The sequence below is a fragment of the Centropristis striata genome, chromosome 16 (assembly GCF_030273125.1).
Source record: "Centropristis striata isolate RG_2023a ecotype Rhode Island chromosome 16, C.striata_1.0, whole genome shotgun sequence".
Lineage (NCBI taxonomy): Eukaryota > Metazoa > Chordata > Actinopteri > Perciformes > Serranidae > Centropristis > Centropristis striata.
In genome coordinates, this window is record NC_081532.1 from 31,259,998 (window position 1) to 31,280,037 (window position 20,040).

The 20,040-nt window shown below is 36.7% G+C and overlaps 2 protein-coding genes across 3 annotated transcripts; both read left to right on the forward strand.

Annotated features, from left to right (window-relative positions):
* Window positions 1–674: 674 nt before the first annotated feature.
* LOC131987770 (GTPase IMAP family member 9-like) lies at window positions 675–2,589 on the forward strand (the record flags this gene model as incomplete). Its single annotated transcript, XM_059352632.1, has 3 exons — window positions 675–687; window positions 1,507–2,217; window positions 2,576–2,589. Coding segments are annotated over exons 1-3 (738 nt in total), but the record flags the coding sequence as incomplete, so codon positions are not given.
* A 2,469-nt stretch (window positions 2,590–5,058) lies between these two features.
* galcb (galactosylceramidase b) lies at window positions 5,059–19,571 on the forward strand. Of its 2 annotated transcripts, none has more exons than XM_059354042.1 (17): window positions 5,059–5,216; window positions 5,342–5,410; window positions 5,503–5,566; window positions 6,371–6,484; window positions 8,282–8,421; window positions 8,785–8,823; window positions 9,003–9,130; window positions 11,816–11,971; window positions 12,094–12,218; window positions 14,096–14,223; window positions 14,507–14,596; window positions 14,678–14,767; window positions 14,867–15,011; window positions 16,465–16,645; window positions 17,043–17,206; window positions 18,486–18,562; window positions 19,176–19,571. In XM_059354042.1, the coding sequence occupies exons 1-17, from the start codon at window positions 5,085–5,087 to the stop codon at window positions 19,320–19,322; spliced, it is 1,989 nt and encodes a 662-aa protein (XP_059210025.1). In that variant the 5' UTR covers window positions 5,059–5,084; the 3' UTR covers window positions 19,323–19,571. The 2 variants fall into 2 exon arrangements, with proteins under 2 accessions (XP_059210025.1, XP_059210024.1); XM_059354041.1 differs by lacking the exon at window positions 9,003–9,130 and adding an exon at window positions 10,926–11,056.
* Window positions 19,572–20,040: the final 469 nt, after the last annotated feature.

The following is a 20,040-nucleotide window of genomic DNA, read 5'->3' on the forward strand; positions in this document are numbered from 1 at the left end:
CATTTAGGTTACTGTAATGAGCAATCCATTTAACCCCATAAGAAGTCACAGAAGTCCATTTTAGTTAAATGTTAGTAGATTGTGGTTATGACAGCATTAGCTTGGCTGAAATTATCTTTTTATAAAGACAATGGAACCATCATGTCATTCTCAGGCCATAGTGGGCTCTGTCTTAATGCCGCAGAGAAGATATTAGAATAAAAGAGCTAAGGAAGGTGGGGAAAACAGAGTTAGGCTAAATTTTGGTAAGGAAAATGCTGATAAGCACATTTTCAAAGGGGTCCCGTGACCTCTGACCTCGATATCTGATCAGAAATGGGTCCTATGGGTACCCAAGAGTCTCCCCTTTACAGACATGCTCACTTTATACTAATGCCATGTGGTTTGAGACACAAACCATGCAATTTTTCTCATTCTTTCATATTATATTTTAATATATTCGCATATGGGAAACCCTAATAGGAATTGCATAAATTATATATTGCTTGAAAGATTGTGGATTTACTGATTGTATTTTTATTTATTTATGTATGATGATGATGATGATGATGATGATGATGATGATAGTCTCACATGTATAGACATTTCATTGTTGGGCCAGTATTCTTTTACACTTGATCACAGAATTAAACTTTACAACAATAAACTAGAGACCTAGAGCATTCACAGGATATATGGCTTTCCTAGGTAAATTGACAATAAAAGCAAATTTAAGCATAGCTCCCACCATGTGATATGGATATAGAACCGCTCCTGCTCCATCATACGTGAGCAACTGTATATAGTTTAAAATAAAGATGAGAATGGACATCATGATGATAATAATCAGTGGTGGAAGAAGCATTCAGATCCTTTACTTAATTAAAGTACTAATACCACACTGTAAATTACTCCTCTACAAGTAAAAGTCCTGCATTCAAAACTTACTGATGTAAAAGTACAAAAGTATCAGCATCAAAATGTACTTAAAGTATCAAAAGCAAAAGTATTTGTTATGCAGAATGGACCCACTCCGATTTTTTTATATACTTTAAATATATTATTAGATTATTTGTATTGATGCATTTATGTGAAAAACGCTTTAATTTGTAAACGGGTTATAAATAGGGCTGATTTTAATTACTTAATGTACTGTTATGAGTTTTAATTAAAAACATGAATAATAACTTTGAATGCATCATGTTTTTTATGTTAAATCTCAACCTGAAAAGTAACTAAAGCTGGCAGCTAAATGTAGTGGGGAAAAGTAAAAATATTTGCCTAAATGTAGTGAAATAGAAGTATAAAGTTACATAAAATAGAAATACTCAAGTAAAGTACAAGTACCTCAAATTGTACATAAGTACAGTACTTGAGTTAATGTACCTAGTTACATTCCAGCACTGATAATTATATATTATTTGTTGCAAAATCCAAATCTGATTTCAAGTCTGTACAATCAAGTTCCAGCAGCTAAAGAACAAAAGGCTAAAAAAATGAAAATGTTGCTATGCCTTTTCTCTACAGGTTCTCGGAAACAGAAGAACAGTGATGAACTCCGAATCATTTTGGTGGGGAAGACCGGAGCAGGGAAGAGCGCAGCAGGGAACACCATCCTGGGGAGAGAAGCGTTCCAGTCGGAACTGTCGGCTTCTTCCTGGACTTTTCAATGCAAGGCAGCTGAGGGAGAGGTCGGAGGTCAAAAAGTCACTGTAATCGACACTCCGGGGCTATTTGACACTAATTTCACCCAAGAAGAAGTGTTGAAGAAGATAAAGACGTGCATGTCGCTGTCTGCTCCTGGTCCCCATGCCTTCCTGGTGGTTCTCCAGCTGGGCAGGTTCACCAGGGAGGAGAAGGAAACCATCGAGATACTTCAAAGTACTTTTGGTGAGCTGGCAGCTCAATACTCATTAGTGCTGTTCACACATGGAGACAAACTAAAGAAACAAACTATTGAAAGCTTCATTTCAAAGAGTGAAGATCTCAAAGAGCTTATTCACATCTGCTACGGGAGATATCACGTCTTCAACAACCTAGTGACGGACCGGGCACAGATCGATCAGCTCCTGGAGAAAATAGTCAGAATGACACAGGAGAATGGAGGGCACTACACCACAAAGATGTTCAGGAAAGCCAAAAAGGCCTCAAAGAAAGAGAAACGCAGACTTTCAAAGGCGCTGAAGGCAGAAGAGAAACAGAGGAGAAGTACCCTGGAGGCTGAAGTTTTAGAAGAATTACATTTACCAAGAGGGTCGAGTAAAACTGGCAAATGTCTTCTGCAGTAGGAGACAAAGACACTCCGGCTATTCAGGTCCTCTGTTTTGATAAGGGATTTGTTATGTTTACATTTGGTAATGGCCATTTTATTTTAGAATGCAATAATGATTCAAATGTGGTGATGGACATACAGTCATGGAAAAAAATATTATACGATTATATTTATGGTTTTCTTGATAATGATTTAGGTTATTATCAATAAAACCATGGAAAATATATAGATATCAGCACTTAAATTAAACTCTTATGAGCTATTTTTGTTGTTATCATTATATTCGTCCAAACAAATGTACCGTTAGTTGTACCAGGCATTAAAATGAACAAGAAATTGAAGAAAACAAGGGTGGTCTAATAATTTTTTCCATGACTGTATGGAGTTGCAATGCTCTAATAATTCTGCATTAAATGGTATGATGCATTAGGCCAAAATTAGGAGTAGCTTATAGCCATTTGTGTTAATGGGTTTGTACATTGAAACTTTGCTCTTAAAACTGAGCCAAACACTTGCAAAATACTGTAATTTTCTAGTAAAATGGCCTCCTCTGTCTCAGTTGCTTCTGGTAAGACTTCCTATGTTACAAGATCTCAAGCATTTCTTTATGGGGTTGCGCTTGTGTCATGTTGAAACAGGAAAAGGATAAAGCAGTGGCATACAGCCACAGGCTGTCAAATTACCTCATAGTTGAAAGAACTCTGTGTGTATTTTTTTGTCATCGTGATTTTATATATCTTGGTCATGGAACATGGTCAATTGGACAAAATGTATATCTGGTTAGCATCAGCCATCAGTATTTTCGCCGTTTTTATACTTGTTAGGCTTTTTTGGTGATTTTCAAAGTGGTCATGTGACCTCTGACGTCATTCTATCTCAATGAAAATGCAATTCATTGCAGTGAGGGCATTTCTTGAGTCTCTACCTCACTGTATAAAATGAGCTGCTGTGACCTCTAGGATAATCACAGCCTCATGAAATTGTACAACCGCAAACTAGAGACATAGAGCATTCAGAGGATGTGCAGCTTTCCTAGGTATATTGACAGTAAGGGGGTTCCTCAGCAGTTTGAAGGACAAAAGTGCTCGTCATCCAATCGCTGAAAATACAGAAATCTGCAAAATGACCAAAGTTTTTGAACCCAAATCTCAGCATGGATTCTTCTATGTTGTTCCAAAGGTCTTGGCATTTTGATGTAATATTCTGGAGGGTTTTTTGACCATTTTTATCCATTCTCAATATGAATAACATTGCATAATTCAGCACCAAATGTGTGTAAGAAATGGAATCAACCCAAACATTGCTTATTTGACATATTTTAACATGGAAAGGGACTTCAAAGGGGCAAATATTAATGTTAGGAACCCTTATACACCTTAATAGGTTTAATAATTAATTGAATAATTATGTCATTTTTATTAGATATTTTTGACCAGAACAACTTGACACACAGTGCTGAGCTGTAGCTCAATTAATCTTCAGGTTCACAGCTTTCAGATGATGTACACCACTTCTATGTGGCGTTTATTGTTGACTTGCTATCTCCCCCTAAACATCCACTGCCCACATCCTCCAATTAAAAAAAAAAAAAGGACCTTGAATAGTAAGTGGATGTATGTTTGTATGTAAATGCATATATTTTATATTTTGTATTTCATGTTAGACATGATAGTATGTTGTTATAATGACTTGGAATGTACATTTGTATCTTTAAAAATAAACAAAAAACAAATGGATTTTCAAAAGAAGTCAATTAATGTGCCGCACTGACAGAACAATGATATTTCATATCCCAAGACTGTAGATTTTACTTGTAGTGGAGTACTTTGAAAGTAGGGTACTAGTATTTTAAAAGATATCTGAATATCAGTGGTGGAATGTAACAAAGTACATTTACTCAAGTACTGTACTTAAGTATAATTTTGAGGTTCTTGTTATTTACTTGAGTACTCCCATTTATGTAACTAAATATAAGTTAGTTATATGATTTTAGTTTTTTATATATACAGTCATGCAAAAAATATTAGACCATTGTTTTCTTCAATTTATTGATTTTAATGCCTGGTAAACTAAAGGTAAATGTGTTTGGACAAATATAATGATAACAACAAAAATAGCTCATAAGAGTTTCATTTAAGAGCTGATATCTAGACATTTCCATGGTTTTCTTGATGATAACCAAAATCATTATTAAAAAAACATGAAAATGCTTAAATCAAACTCTTATGAGCTATTTTTGTTATTATCATTATATTTGTCCAAACAAATGTACCTTCAGGCATTAAAATGAACAATACAAAAAAAACCCAACTAGTATTTTAAAAGATATCTGAATATCAGTGGTGGAATGTAACAAAGTACATTTACTCAAGTACTGTACTTAAGTATAATTTTGAGGTACTTGTTCTTTACTTGAGTACTTCCATTTATGTAACTTTGTACTTCTACTCCACTGCATCTTAGAGGTAAATATTGTACTTTTTTAACACGAAAAACCTAAGCAATTTGAAATTATTAAAAAAAACATGGAAAATGCTTAAATCAAACTCTTATCAGCTATTTTTATTGTTATCATTATATTTGTCCAAACAAATGTACCTTTAGGCATTAAAATGAACAATAAATTAGAGAAAACAAGGGTGGTCTAATATTTATTTCCATGACTGTATATAACATTTTCTCTCTCTGTCTGTCACTCTCCCTCTTTCTTACAACAGAAAACTTTTGAGACCACGTGACTGCTCAGAGGAGCTGTCATGTGACCGGCCGAAGGCGTGAGCGCGCTTAAAGGTCGCGCGCAGCGTCCAAACCAAAGGTCTAGTTTGTCGTGAGGATGAAGCACATAGTTTGGGTGCTGGTTTTATTTTTGTTTTTGCGCTGCTGTTCTTCTCAGACTTATTTCCTGAACGATAAAGAGGGCTTGGGGAGAGTTTTGGACGGAATTGGAGGTTTGAGCGGCGGAGGGGTGAGTTCAGTCATTTATTATGTATCTACTTCCCGGTGACGTCACGACGCTATACATTAAAGTTAACGTTAGCTGCCTAGCTTTTCACATGTGCGTTTTAACATTGTATTTACTGGTTCCTTCAGGCGACGTCTCGTTTACTTGTCAATTATGCAGAGCCGTACCGCAGCCAGATTTTAGACTTCCTCTTTAAGGTATGGCCTGCTGCAACTCATTCATGCACTTCAAATAAAAGTAACTTCACCCTGAAAACACACCTTTTATATGTTTTTTGCTGTTTTTTTAGCCAAACTTTGGAGCCTCCTTGCACATACTGAAGGTGGAGATTGGGGGAGACGCTCAAACTACCGGTGAGTGATATTTAGTAACACTCCAACTTGAAATAAATTGATTTTTTCCCCCTAAATTGACAGATGATGGGGAAAAAACCCAAAATCAAGTTCAAAAGGAAAAGGTGGCGCCTTCAAATGGCTCTTTTTAGCAGCAGAAAATTTGACAAGACAGAATAGGGAAAGGTGACACTGATAACATTAACTAATTCAATTTTAATTATCTTAAATCAGAAATTTTGACCATATCACTTTAGTTTTGCACGTTCCTGAAAAATATTTGCTTCTTTTTGATATTGGATATTCAAAAAATGACAGAGCTGCCAGTGCTGACAAAACAAAACGTTAAAATACATATTTTTTTATTGAAATTTGACCTTCAAATTAAAAGTCTAAAAAAATTGTGCATTTGGGGAATGTTGGCATACCTACACCATAGATTTTAACCTAAATGTGTACATTTACTTTTAAAATGTATAGGGTAAAGTAATAACATGTAAACAAGGTGGGTTATGTCAGCATGCTGTATGCATTGGAAAGGCAATCTATAAAATGTACTATGTAGTATGTCAATCCTGGAGATAATTTATGTAAGTGAAACATTGTTTTGTTCCCAACTCATCCTGCCTTAGAACAAGTGACCTGACAGTAGATTAGATGTCATAAAGTACATTGTGACTGGTTTGATATTCTAGTAAAGAGTTATTTGCATCAGCGCTGTTCTTAAACCCTGGACAACTTTGGATCCATAGAGATAACATAGATTTTCTCTATAACCTTTGTATCTCTGTTTTGACTACTCATTTGACTATTATTCTTTTTAAGATGGAACAGAGGCGTCACACATGCACTATGAGAACGATGAAAACTACTTCAGAGGGTATGAATGGTGGCTGATGAAAGAGGCCAAGAAAAGGAACCCGGATATCACACTCATTGGTAAGATGGTACAGTATAATTTGCTCTGCTCTACACTCCAGGAAGCTCAAACAGCTGTTAAAACTGAGATCAGTTAATGTTCAAAATTACCTTATTACCTGTGCAAATAGCTTTTTTGTAGTATTTATCGGAAATAAGCAGGGCAGATGGGAAATGTGGTCTTCAAAGTGCAGTGACATTGTGTGGAACAAATTGATTTGTAGGCCCTATGACAAAACATATTAGTGGATTCCTGTTGTGCATTTTTATTTTAGTTGTTTATAGTTCTTTGGCCACATTACATGTCCCACATCTTAACCCCCTTTGTCCCACCAAGATCCTGCGCTTGTCAGTGTGTAGCTGAGCCAGATCTCTGCAGTCATAGATCTGCTGTTTGGCAGAAATAAGATTTCCTGCAATGTTGTAGGGCCATGTTTGGAAACCTGCAGTGGTTTATACAGTATATCCACCAGGTGCAGTAGTTGTTATGGAAGCTGAAGCAGTTCACTGTGCCAAATCGGCTGTTAACATTTGATGTGTATGAGGAAGTTTATGCTTCTGACACAGCATTTTCATGAGTATTATCATATCATATGATCGTCAAGAGATTATGCAGACGGATGTCATTATGCATCAAATGTATTGCGAAATGGCTGAAGGACAGGACAGGACTTTCTGTTTTGGCCACCTCTAACAGATGTGTTATTGAATAAAACTGCATGTAAATGAAACTACGACTGATATGATCGTAGGAACATAAGATCATAAACATGTTCTGAAAGATTATGAAGAGACAGCATTTCTTGCAAGAAATGTTATCTAAGCTGAGCAAGCCTAGCTTTTTTCCCTACTACTGATTCCTGGGGCCATTACAGTCTGGCTGGGTAGTAGAGGTGGGGGGGGGGGATTGATACAGCATAGTATCGCGATATTTTGCGTGGCAATACTACCGGTGTATCGATTCATGGCCACCAAGTATCGATATTTAGCTTTCCGTCGTGGGCAGTCAGTATTTTGGCGTTTTTTTTCTAGAGACTGTAGTGGGCTGTATGGAATATACTGGTATCATATGAAACTAGATGATCTAAGGAACCTATAGGCACCTGTGCTTTACGATATTTTTTTGGGAAGTTGTAGAAATAATGCTGAATAGTTAGGCTTTTTTTATGTTTCATTCAAAAATTCAGAGCAGTGAAACTTAAAGTTGAGGAAAGTTTGATAAAATGCTGCAGTTGTTGTCGTCCATACATGTTTGATATCAGTTCAGTTCAGTTTGACTGAATACTTTGTTGGTCAGTCTGTGAGTTTGACTCTCATTGTGGAGAAATAAAAACAGGATGAATAGACTGAGAATTTTCTCTTATTTGACAAAACAATTCTTGATTGAAATTTAATTTTGTGGGCACAAAACAGTTAAACAGTTAAATCGCAATATATTGTATCACAATACTCACCATATCTCAAAATGCCTAAAATCACAATAAAATCGTATCATGACTCAATTATCGGGATAAAATCGTACCATGGGGCCTCTGCTGGGTAGTCTGATGCTGTAGGCAGTGATTGTCTCCAGTCCCTACACTACCTGCTCTGATGTTGATGAGTGTTTCTCTGTAGTAGACCATATATGTTCTAGTAACAGATGAAAAGACAACGAATTACAAGCAGCGAATGTGCAGCCATCACCATGGTTTTACAGGAAATTCAGAATTCAAACAGCACGGCATTGTTAAAGCTGTAAGTTTGAAATTGACATTATATTGGTGGTACTCAGTGGATCTTCATCTTTGCATGTCTGTTGATGCATGTCTCATGTAGGTTTACCTTGGGCATTTCCTGGCTGGGTGGGCCGGGGTAAGAACTGGCCCTATGACTTCCCAGACGTCACTGCAACATATGTGGTAAACTGGATCCTTGGTGCCAAGAAGTACCATGACCTGGACATTCAGTATGTTGGGGTGCGTACTTATTTACTTTGAATCTCAATTCCTGTTCAAGCGCCATGCTACACATAGTAGAACTGCCTATTATATCAGACCTGCCCAAACCTCCAACAATGGACATACTGTTCATGCATGTATGTATAAAAGTGCATACAAGAGGTACCAGTGGAGTAAGTTCCAGTAAGAGGTCATGTCATTGCTCTCACATTCTACACTGCCTACATTCAGTAGGAAGTGTCCTCACAAAGTGCAGTTGCATGCAGCCTTTGCCTTGCATGAAAAAGACAAAGAAACAAAGCTTGAGGGATCTGTTTAAACAGAAATGAAATTTGAGTATCTATGTCAAACTAAAACCTTCACCTTTTGTTTTCTCTTTAGATTTGGAACGAGCGAAGCTATGACGTGAAGTACATCAAGGTAATCCTAACCTCTTATTCTCCTTATTGATTTGACTGAAAAAATGTGTATTTGCTTTGCCTGAACTCAAAATTGAGGGCAAAAAACAGCCACCAACATTGAGTTGTGGTCTATATGACAAACCTAGGTGATGTTCAGTTTTAGCTGGGTTCCTCTGAGAGCATGTCTTTGTTGCCAAGGTGCTCCGGGACACGCTGGATAAAGTTGGTCTAACTGATGTTGGCATCATCGCAGCAGATGGTGATTGGAGCATCGCTAATCTCATCAATGTTGACCCGTACCTTAAAAAGTCTATTGAGGTGATTGGGTAAGTAAATTGGCTGTATGTCGCACTCAGAGGTGGCATGATATACAATTTTAACTGTATAATCACTCGTTTGACCCAGTGGGAGTGTAATAACAATGTTAAGGCGACCATGTGATGCGAGTTCACTGAAGGGCAGTTTGATCCCTGACAACTGATTAACTGAACTTGTGATGCACAAATGGTTAAATGTCCAATGCAACACTCAGCTGGTGATTTTCCTTTCTCCTCTATAAATCAAACTGCTGCGCTAGATCAAAGCTGAATGTTAGTGGCTGTTTTTTTGTTGGATTCGAAGAGTGAAAAGATTGTAGACTAACCTATGTGCATGCTTCTCTACAGTACACCATCTGCATGCCAAGTGTTTTCCTATAAAGCACGACATTTTTACCACTAAACAATTGATGTATTTTACTGTACAGTATATTGCTGACATCATGGGGGGGCGGGTCATTTTTAGTAGTTTAAAGATGCACTAATCGATATTTTATGTGTAATTTTAAAGTTAAATGTGTAAAGGAATACAAGGAAAACAATTATTGTAGCTGGTTAGCAAATGCTAGCTCACTGAAGGGGTTTATTGCCAAGCAAATTAGACAGACAGGGTTTCTTTGCGAAGCTAGTTCTCAACGGAGTCTGAAGCCTCAACAGTGATTATCAGCATTCTGTTAACCAAGGCTTTCTTAATACACTCCACATGCTCCCATAAAAGCTCACTTTTATGGTTCATTTGACTCTTCATAAAAGTGGGCGGAACATGATCAGTCTGTCCAATAGTATGGAAAAAAAAATACTGCTAAAAGCAACACAGTTGTTGCAGATAAGGCTGGGAAGGAAATACAGGCAGAAAACAAAGTGTTAATGTATTTATTTTACTACTCCATCCGTAGTAAATTCCTAATGTGACCGCGGCACACACGCCTGAACTTTAAAAAATCTGCTGCATCAAGTTTAAAGCAACTGGAAACCTGAATCTACAATAGCCTTAACATTTAGGTTTAATGCACATAATATTAAACATCTTGAATTATAAGTAATTTCAAGCCTAATTGTAAATATTTGGCTGTTAAATTGTTGTTTTTTAAGCTTTCCTGGTTGAAAGGGGGCAGACTTTTCTTGGTGATGTATAACACCATAAATATTGCACACTAATGGGGTTAATTCAAATATACGGCAGTTCTCCCGCCCACACGGCTGTAACAAAACCTCTGAGTCTGAGCCCTTTCATCCCTGTACTGCCTTTTGCTATCATTAGCTAGCTTAAATCACCTATCTATTGATCAATATATCTACCTGTAGAAAAGGGTTTCAACTGCCTTCACAAATTGGGGAAAAATATTAAATATTTGTCCTTTCTTTTTGTTCTCACTTTGTAATTATCTATTTATGGTTAGACTTTCTCGCCACCTCCCCACACTCATTGAATGTTTATTTATTCAAAAAAGACACAAAATGCGAAATAAAGTTTAAGAAGAATTTGACTGATTTATATTATTGTATTTTCCTAGTTTCTGTAGATATCGATAATATCGTTATTCTGAATTATTTTGGCCATGGACACCTTGTACAGCCCTGGTGCACACCAAACCAGGAGAGTGAATATCAGACTTTTAACAGTTGTCCAGAAAGACCACTACAAGTAAATAAATACTAATGTTGTTCTGTGCCAGCTAGTTGTGAGTGGTCAACGGTTTGCAAAAGTTTTTTCTGAAGTTCCAGTTTTGCATGGTTGCAGCAAATACTGTAAAGTCTGTCTTCCTCTACTCTGTCTTCTTGTGACTGTCACTGGCTGCACCAGCTACTACGCTACACTCTGGATAAGAGTGGTCTGGAGAGTGTCAGGATCATAGCCAGTGACAACATGTGGGAGCCCATTGCCCTCTCTGTGCTGCTAGATCCCGAGCTGGCCAGAGCTGTAGACGTGCTAGGGTAGGATCATCCTTTGTGCATGACGTTTGCTAACACAGCATCTGTTTCCTGTTGGCATAACATCAGAATCTGTCTCTAACTTGATAAAAACACTGACCTGTTTACAGGGGAAGTGTGCATGCAAGAACTGAATCTGGTCATTTTAAAGGGCATGACAATATAATCTTTGCATGTAATGGTATAATATATACATCGCTAACAATAACGTGCGTCTGTGTGTGTGCATGAGCATCTTCATTCTACCATTTGTCTGTGTTTAATGCCTATAGTTTTTCCACATTTGTCAACTATATAAACGTGTATAACTGAATGAATGTCTCCTCTCGCTATATCTCTGGATCACAATTCTTACGTAACCAGATTTAAGGGATACTAATCACAAAAGCTTATTTATGTCAAGATGCAAATATATTGTCAGACTTCAATAATGGTCTTGACCCCAGAATGTATTAGGGTTGTCAAAACTGGCTGAACACCCATAAGTTCAGCCTAGCACTATGTTCATAAAACGGCAAATGTATTGAGATACACCTGTATATGTTTGCATACATTGGTTATGAAGAACAAACATGTCTACATAATACAAAATGCACTAATCCAAAAATGTCCTATACTAAGATTGTGCACCTCCCTGTCTCTGCACTGTGGTTGGTGACTAAAATGCCTACTGCTAAATGGGTAAAATGTAACAAAAATAATGCTTAATTGTTTTCTTCTTGTACTTACTTCCACATTCTGTGTTGTATGTGTGAAATTCAGGGCCCACTACCCAGGTACCATCACAGTGAAGAACGCCCTTAAGACAGAGAAGAAGCTGTGGTCATCAGAGGACTACAGCACTTTTAACGATGAGGTGGGAGGAGGCTGCTGGGCTCGTATCCTCAACCAGAACTACGTCAACGGGCTCATGACTGCGTAAGGCAAAAACTTATGGCCAAGTGTAAAACGTCATAAGGATCAGACACCATGGTGAGGTTAGGGGCTGGTGTAATTATTCAATGAGAGCGTGTGCAGATGATTACTGGTTGTCCTTCCAGCACCATCTCCTGGAACCTGGTGGCCAGCTATTATGCGGACCTACCGTTCGGCAGAGACGGGCTGATGACAGCTGAGGAGCCGTGGAGCGGCAACTATGTGGTGGAGTCCCCTATCTGGATTACAGGTAAAACACATTTATTTAAAAAGTTACATGAAGGTGAACCCCAGCAGCTCACCTGGTAGAGGCAGCCACACACTGTTTTTAACTGATTTAAATTTTAGGTGGAATTGTAATGCCATGCAGATTTTATGCAAAAAGAGCTTTGGTATCAATAGATTCAAATTCAGTTTCGAAATTGGATCGGAACTGAAAAAATTAAATTGACATGCTCTGTGTGGTTTTATAGTTGGTAAAATTTAAATTTGCCCTCTCAGGCAAGGTGGTGAAGAATCTACTGGCCAGAACAACATTTTTACTGGACCTGAATAAGTTATAGTTCTTGCATGAAAATGCTCACATCAAGTTCTGTGGATTATCATGAGAACCAGAACCATGATCTCTGAAAAGAGACACTGTAGCTTTTACCTTTCCTCAGTGTAATCTGGCTACTTGTGACACAATCCGGTTGTAGATATCCTCTCCAAAATCCAACTCTATTCTCGCGTATCACACTGCTAATTGTCTCGTACCAGACCTCCCACTGTAGCTCGATAATATCTTGTTTTAAACTATATGCCATTTTGCTAACATGTTTTTTGTGTGAAGCACTAGTGCTATGTAATACAATTCCCTTTTAGCCTTTACTGGGATGCAAAATTTAGCTGCTATTATTTTATTTTTTCCCCTTACTCCCTGTTTTTTTTGCCAAGTAAAATTTATATGCACATGCAAGCAATCAGCAATTTCTTCTATGTTTTGGAAACCTATGGAAGGACCAAATTGTTGGTGAATTTAAGGCTTTTTCTGAACCAAGTCATCAGACACGTTGGGTTCCTCGGGTCACATCACAACAGCTGCTTGCTAAGGCTGTGGCTCAGCTCTGTCTTATACAGCTTCTGGAGACCGCAAGGCCCAACTATACTGATAACGGCTTTCCTTGACACATACACACAGAGGAGCACACATAGGCTCACAGATATCACAAGCCTCCTCTTTACATATGTGCCTACTTTATGCTGATTACATGCAGTTTCAGGGCAAAAACCACAGTTTTTCTCATGTAGTAAAAATGTGTTTTGTTTTTTGCTCATTAATTCCATGTACCGAGAAGGAATAAAGTGAACACTCTTACCACCAAAGTAAGAAATTTACCCTGACCAGACCCCCAACCCTTTTCATTTAGCTACAAAAAAGCTCTAAAGCCATCAGAATTGTTTTTATTGCCAAGTAGGTTTTCACATACAAGGGATTTGCTGTGGTGTGTGCCATGACATCATCTACAGGTGCCTCTCAATAAATTAGAATATCACTGAAAAGTCAATTTCCAGTAGTTCAAGTAAAGCCCCAACCAAGTATTGATTGCATATAGATGGACATACTTTTCAGAGGCCAACATTTCTATATTAAATATACTTTTTAAAATTGGTTATTTTTATTATTATCATTATTTTTTTGAGACACTGAATTAGGTCTTCATTAAATGTAAGCCATAATCATTATAATTAGAAAAAATGAAATAAATTAAGACATGAAATGTTTCATTCTGTGTGTAATGGATCTATATAATGTGTTATTTCCACTTTTTGAATTTAATTACTGACAAAAATATACTTTTCTATGATATTCTAATTTATTGACATGCACCTGTATAGCATCAGAGTTTAAAAAACAACATTTAGTTGTGTTGTATTCAGCATATTTTCTGTTTGACGAACATGTGATTTGGAAACTAATTGCTGTACCAAATGTCTGACATGATGCAGATTTTACACGTTTACATTTAGTGGTGATTTAGTTTGATAATGGGGGGGCTCTCTGAATGATTGTCTGAAGAAGTAATCTTTATCTGAAATTGTTTAAATTACTGTTATAATTTTGCACTGTATTCTTTTTCCTTCTAGCCCACACCACACAGTTCACCCAGCCAGGATGGACCTACCTGCAAACTGTTGGACATCTGGAACAAGGTGGAAGTTATGTCGCCCTTACTGATGGGAAAGGAAACCTCACTGTTGTCATAGAAACCATGGTAAGTTAGGCTGCTTTTTTTAAATTTTAACTTTTTAGCTCCTACTGTTTGAATCCTTGGTTTTGGCATTTGAATATTATCTAAAAATGATTTTGTGAAATTGTTACGAATAGCTGTACAGAATGTTAAAACAGAACTACACTTTTAATACAGCTTCACTATCATGTTTTAAGCTGTTGTAGAGCCTCTTGTAGTATTTTTTGGTTACATATGCAAACAAAGGGGCAACTACACAAAAATGGCTCTTAAGATGCATGAACATTGTCCTCGATTTCCTTTACAGACTCACGATCACTCAGTGTGCATAAGACCTCCACTCCCTCCCTTTAATGTGACCTCTCAGAACGCAACTTTCCAGCTGCAGGGATCCTTTGTAAGTTTCTCTAAGTCTGCATCACAGTTTTTTTTGTTTTTTTTAATGATTTTTTGACTCTTACGAAGTTATTTTTCCTAGGCCTCCATTAAGGAACTCCAAGTATGGCGGTCCCAGTTTAACTTCAAAACCAAAAAGCCCTCCTTCTTTGAGAAACTGACTCCACTGAAGGTAAAAGACTTCAAAGACATTCAGGAGTAAAGATTTTTCCTATTGGAAATGTTGGCAAAAAGCAATATCTTCACAGTTTTTAATGTTTGACTATTTCAGCTTGTTGATGGATCCTTCACTTTAAACCTGGCTGAAGATGAGGTTTACACATTTACTACAATTACAACGGGACAGAAAGGCAGTTACCCCGACTCGCCTCCCTCTGCTCGCTTCCCTAAAGTCTACAAGGATGACTTTAATGTTCGTAAGTATGGAATATACAGGACCCAAATTCTTTAAGTTTGGTCTTTAAATATTTGAAATATATTATAAACATATTTACCACATAGGGAGTTATAGGTTCTGACAAATAATTATTTTACAGGTCCAAACTACAACCTTACTTGTATTACACATTAAGTGCAAGCAGCAACCTCTGAAACTGAAAACTGAAATTAATGCTCAAGTGCCAAAAACTGCAGTTCCTCAACTGGCCACTTGAGGCTGGCTCCAAAAGCAAGTCAATCTCAAATATACACAAATACCCAGCAGAAAGAGTCTGGTTTAAATGTGTAAGAGCAGTTTCTTCCTAAAATGTTGAGTTGCTATGTCTCTGAAGAAACATCCAGAAGCCGGTGTGATGAATCCGAGCCTTTACTTCATGCAGCATGGAGAGAAGACACTAGGGTTGTCACCATACTAACATTTTCAACTCGATACCGATGCTCAGGAAAATATTCGATACTCGATACCATTTTCGATACCACAAGGATAAAAACAAAGATCCCAAAACTTAACAGAAGTTAAGCGGAATTGTTGAATTTTTTATCAACAAGAGACATGCAAAATGTAAAAATTAACAGAACCACAAGTTAAATATTTATAATAAACAGTTGTGCAAAAAGAAACTGCAACTATGATAACAAGCTTCAGGTCTGAGGTAGTGCAAAAAATAAATGAATACATTTAAACAATAACAATTAGAACAATATTTTGAGGTTGTATGCTGTACAAAATATTAGGCAAGCTTGATAAAAAAAATAACAATAACTTAACTTAAGTGTCCCTTCCTTGGCTATGCTTTACACACATAACAATAAACTAAATCGATACTTTTGAAAATAAGTATCGTATCCGGATACGTTTTAGTATCGATACTTTTTTGAGTATCGATACTTTTGACAACCCTAGAAGGCACTAAGCGGTCTCTACTGAACAAAAACTGTAGTAGTATACAATAGTATACATTGTGGAGTGACGACATAATGTATTTAACACACAGGGATGAGACATTATAAGACCGTGACAAAAGCATCAAAGAAAGAAAAGAGAGTTGGAAACAGAGCCAAACAGTCATATACAATATGCAAATTCACATTATAACCCCCTGTGGTTCGGTTGTCTCGTCATACGTCTCTAAGAACAGGATTTATCGCCATGCTTTAAAATGCTTAATGCTTTAAAATACTAAGAATATAATATTCATTTTCCACAAATGCAATAGATGGTTTTCCTGGCCAACTGATGTGAAACCGGAGAATTAAATCCTTTTATTATTTATTTGGTCATGAAATATTAAAACTGGGCTATTGTGGAAACTAAAAGCTTTCTCAATTATCTTTGTGGACAGTTTTATGCAAATATAGTATTTACCCATGTACTCTGTCCTGACATCTTTGAAGAAAAGAGGTCCCAATAGTCTCTCTTCACTCCTGTAGGAAACCCTCCCTTCTCCGAGGCTCCAGACTTTGCTGACCAGACGGGGGTGTTTGAGTATTACATCAACATGACTGACCCTGGACCTCACGTCTTCACATTAAGACAGGTTCTGACTGAGAGACCCGTCACATGGGTGGCAGATGCTGACCAGACCATCAGTGTCATAGGAGACTATCAGTGGTAAGTTGACACTACCTTAAAGGACTTCAGTGTTCATTTTCAGTACAGGGATCACGTGAGGATATAAGTTGAAACCAGAAGTTTCAAGACATGACCGCATCATCTGGGCTTTCCCAAATTGTTTCAAGGCATAATAATGTGAGTGTATGTAAACTTCTGACTTTGAAGAAAGTAATAAATTGTCTAAAAAAATCCTTCTCTCATTATTCTGGCATTTAGTAAATAGAAATAATTTTGGTAGTCGTAACGGACCTAAAACAGGAAAAGTGATTGTCTGATTTCATGTCAGACAGTGAGAAAAAAAGCATATGTGTCTTTTTATATAGTGTATGTAAATTTCTGGTTTCAACTGTAGGTGTGCCAGATTTCTTTAGAACATAACACTGTTGTTTCACAGGCAGAACCTGACTGTTACATGTGACGTCTTCATGGAGAGCGTTCAGACTGGAGGGGTGTTCATAGCAGCCAGAGTGGATAAAGGAGGTGGCGATATCCGCGGTGCTAAAGGAGTCTTCTTCTGGGTGTTTGCAGACGGCACATACAAAGTTACCAATGATCTTGGTCAGTATTATCACTCTATGCATTCCTAAACAAATTTTGATGCAGACCAAAAACAAATTATAAATACAGTCATAGAAAAAATTATTAGACCACCCTTGTTTTCTTCAATTTCTTGTTAGTGCCTGGTACAACTAAAGGTACATTTGTTTGGAAAAATTTTTGATAACAAAAATAGCTCATAAGAGTTTAATTTAAGAGCTGATATCTAGACATTTCCCATGGTTTTCTTGATAATGATTTTGGTTATTATCAAGAAAGCCATGGAAAATGTCTAGATATCAGCTCTTAAATTAAACTCTTATGAGCTATTTTTGTTGTTTATCATTATATTTGTCCAAACAAATGTACCTTTAGTTGTACCAGGCATTAAAATGACAAGAAATTTTTCCATTACTGTATCTAAGTGGAAAAAAATGTTTTCAGACTTTTGGATAGACGTTTACAAAATAAGGCATGTGTAGTGACTCTGCCTGTCAAAAGTCACTACACATGCTTTGGTTGTTGGATGACATTTGTTTTAAACGTGTGCAAAAAAAAAAAAAAGGCACCTACGCCTTACAGCACATATGTGCAGTTACCCCGTGATTCAATTACTTTTAATTAATGGTGCACTACTCCCCTCTACTGGTGGGAGATTACACATACACAAACAAAATCTAACAAAAATAGAATTTGCATGCTTGTAAGAGCCATTTTTATAATGTGTCAACAAATCTAAAGGCCAATATCATGTTAGTCAGTCTTCCAGTACTTTATGAATTCCTGTCTGTAGCTTTCAGCTTCAAACTCACTGGTTACTACTTATCAAAATGTTAAAAACGGCTCGCAAATACATAGTATTTTTGTAATAAGCTTGGTAAATCCTAAAATTTTTAGTCAGCATTACTGTACTAACAAACCTGACTACAAATGAATGCTATGTTTTATGATGCTTTACTAATCTTTTGTGACATATATATTCAATTGAAAACTGTACAAATACAATATTTAATGTTCAATCTGAAACTTTTGGTCTTTTATTCACATGAATCTGTGTTTTAAATCAGAACTGAGGTTTTTAAAAAAAAAATATATATATATATATATATTTCCACTATGGAATATTACTGGACTTACTGGTAACATTGTAGTGTTGGGTATCAACAGACTTTTCCTTTTTAAAGGAAATTGAAATAAAGAAAGTTTCAAACATTTGTGAAAATGCTGCACACACAGGTTGAATAGTCCAGCACCTCCTGTCAATGTGCATAACACTGTTTTGTCTTTCTTTTGTCAACAGCTGGACAGACTGTCCTTGCAGAGGGAAAGTCTGGTACCCGGGCTTACGGTTGGCACACCTTATCACTCACTGTGAACGTAAGTGGAAACTAAATGTTCTTGGTGCTTGGAAGTGTTTTGTCCTGGCATTCTGTTATTTATTCCTTTCAGCTGTTGGGATTTTGGAAACTTGACATTATTATTATAGTAGTCTTGAAGACCAGAGAGAAAATCAGCTGGACTGAATGCAAATAGTTAGTCTGACAAGTGGTCCTGAGGACTTTGGAATTCTGAATGCACCAAATTGAATCCAAACTAATGTCAAATTGGAGCTGTTTTGCTATGAGCAAATTATTTAACGATGAAAAGAATCAATTGTTGTAGTCCTAAGTGTTTTTCTAGTTATTAAGGATTAATAGAGATTTGATAGCTTTGATAGATTGCAGGTCACACTGTTTTTTGTTTGTCTGTCATCTTTAATTAATGGGACAATCATGCCTGATTTCCATAGACTGATTTAGCTTTTAGCTGAATTGAAAACACCTGCAATGATGGTTCTGATCTGGTCGGCCATATCTGCATGTTTTTTTTTGTCAAATCAATGTGAACAGCCATCAAGAGATGGTCTTTAAGACGGTGTATCTGAAAAAAGTTAAGTGCAAGTAGTAAACCCATTTCCTGGAACGTGTCCCTGTGATCCTTCTCCCCTCAGGGTCAGTATGCTGCAGGGCTGCTGAATGGATACCCACTGTGGAAGAATGCCGTGGTATTGACACCAAAGAATGGCTGGGCTGCTGTAGGAACACATTCATTTGAACTGGCTCAGTTTGATAACTTTGCTGTGGTGGCAGAGTATTGATTTTAACTATGAAACAAGGATTTCAAAAATGCTGTGAATATTTTAAGCAAATTTTTAATAATTAATGAAGTAATGCTTGAATGAATACTTGAGTGTCCTAACTACAGATGTGATTTTCTTGTTGTTGTTTTGCTCTATTAAGATTGCACAAAAAATGTATAACACATTGCTTACCTTGCAGTGTGCTGTCTACTGTAATTGTAAATAATTTTCTACTGTTTTTCATGGAATAAAGGGATTTTAAAATTATTCGATTTTGCTTTAATTTAATATTTAATGGCATGAAAAGTTTAAATTTCTTTGAAAACTAGCTGCTTATGAAGCAGGTTAATTTGTGTTTTGCGTTCTTTATCTACAATGATGAACACAGACTGGAGTCAGTGGTGTTGTGGTAGTTGATGAGGTGGGTATTGCTACTACAACCTAAAAGTTTGGACATTTTCTAAAATGTAAATAAAACAACGCTGTAATTTAACTTTGATCTATTGCATTGAAAACTAAAGACTATATTTAATGTGCATACTGATCAGTGGTGGGATGTAACTAGTACAATTTTTGAGGTACCTTTACTTGAGTATTTCCATTTATATAACTATACTCCAGATTTTAGAAGCTAATATTGTACATTTACTCAACTACATTTAGCAGATAGCTTTAGTTACTTTTCAGGTAAAGATTTACATTAAAAACATGATCAATTTAAAATGAAACCACATAA

Excerpts from the sequence above, each read along its gene's own strand:
- galcb (XM_059354041.1), top strand. The coding sequence starts at position 5,085 with ATGAAGCACATAGTTTGGGTGCTGGTTTTATTTTTGTTTTTGCGCTGC. Across the intron at positions 5,567-6,370 it reads GGGAGACGCTCAAACTACCG|ATGGAACAGAGGCGTCACAC; the intron begins GTGAGTGATATT and ends ATTCTTTTTAAG. Across the intron at positions 17,207-18,485 it reads CAAAGTTACCAATGATCTTG|CTGGACAGACTGTCCTTGCA; the intron begins GTCAGTATTATC and ends TTTTGTCAACAG.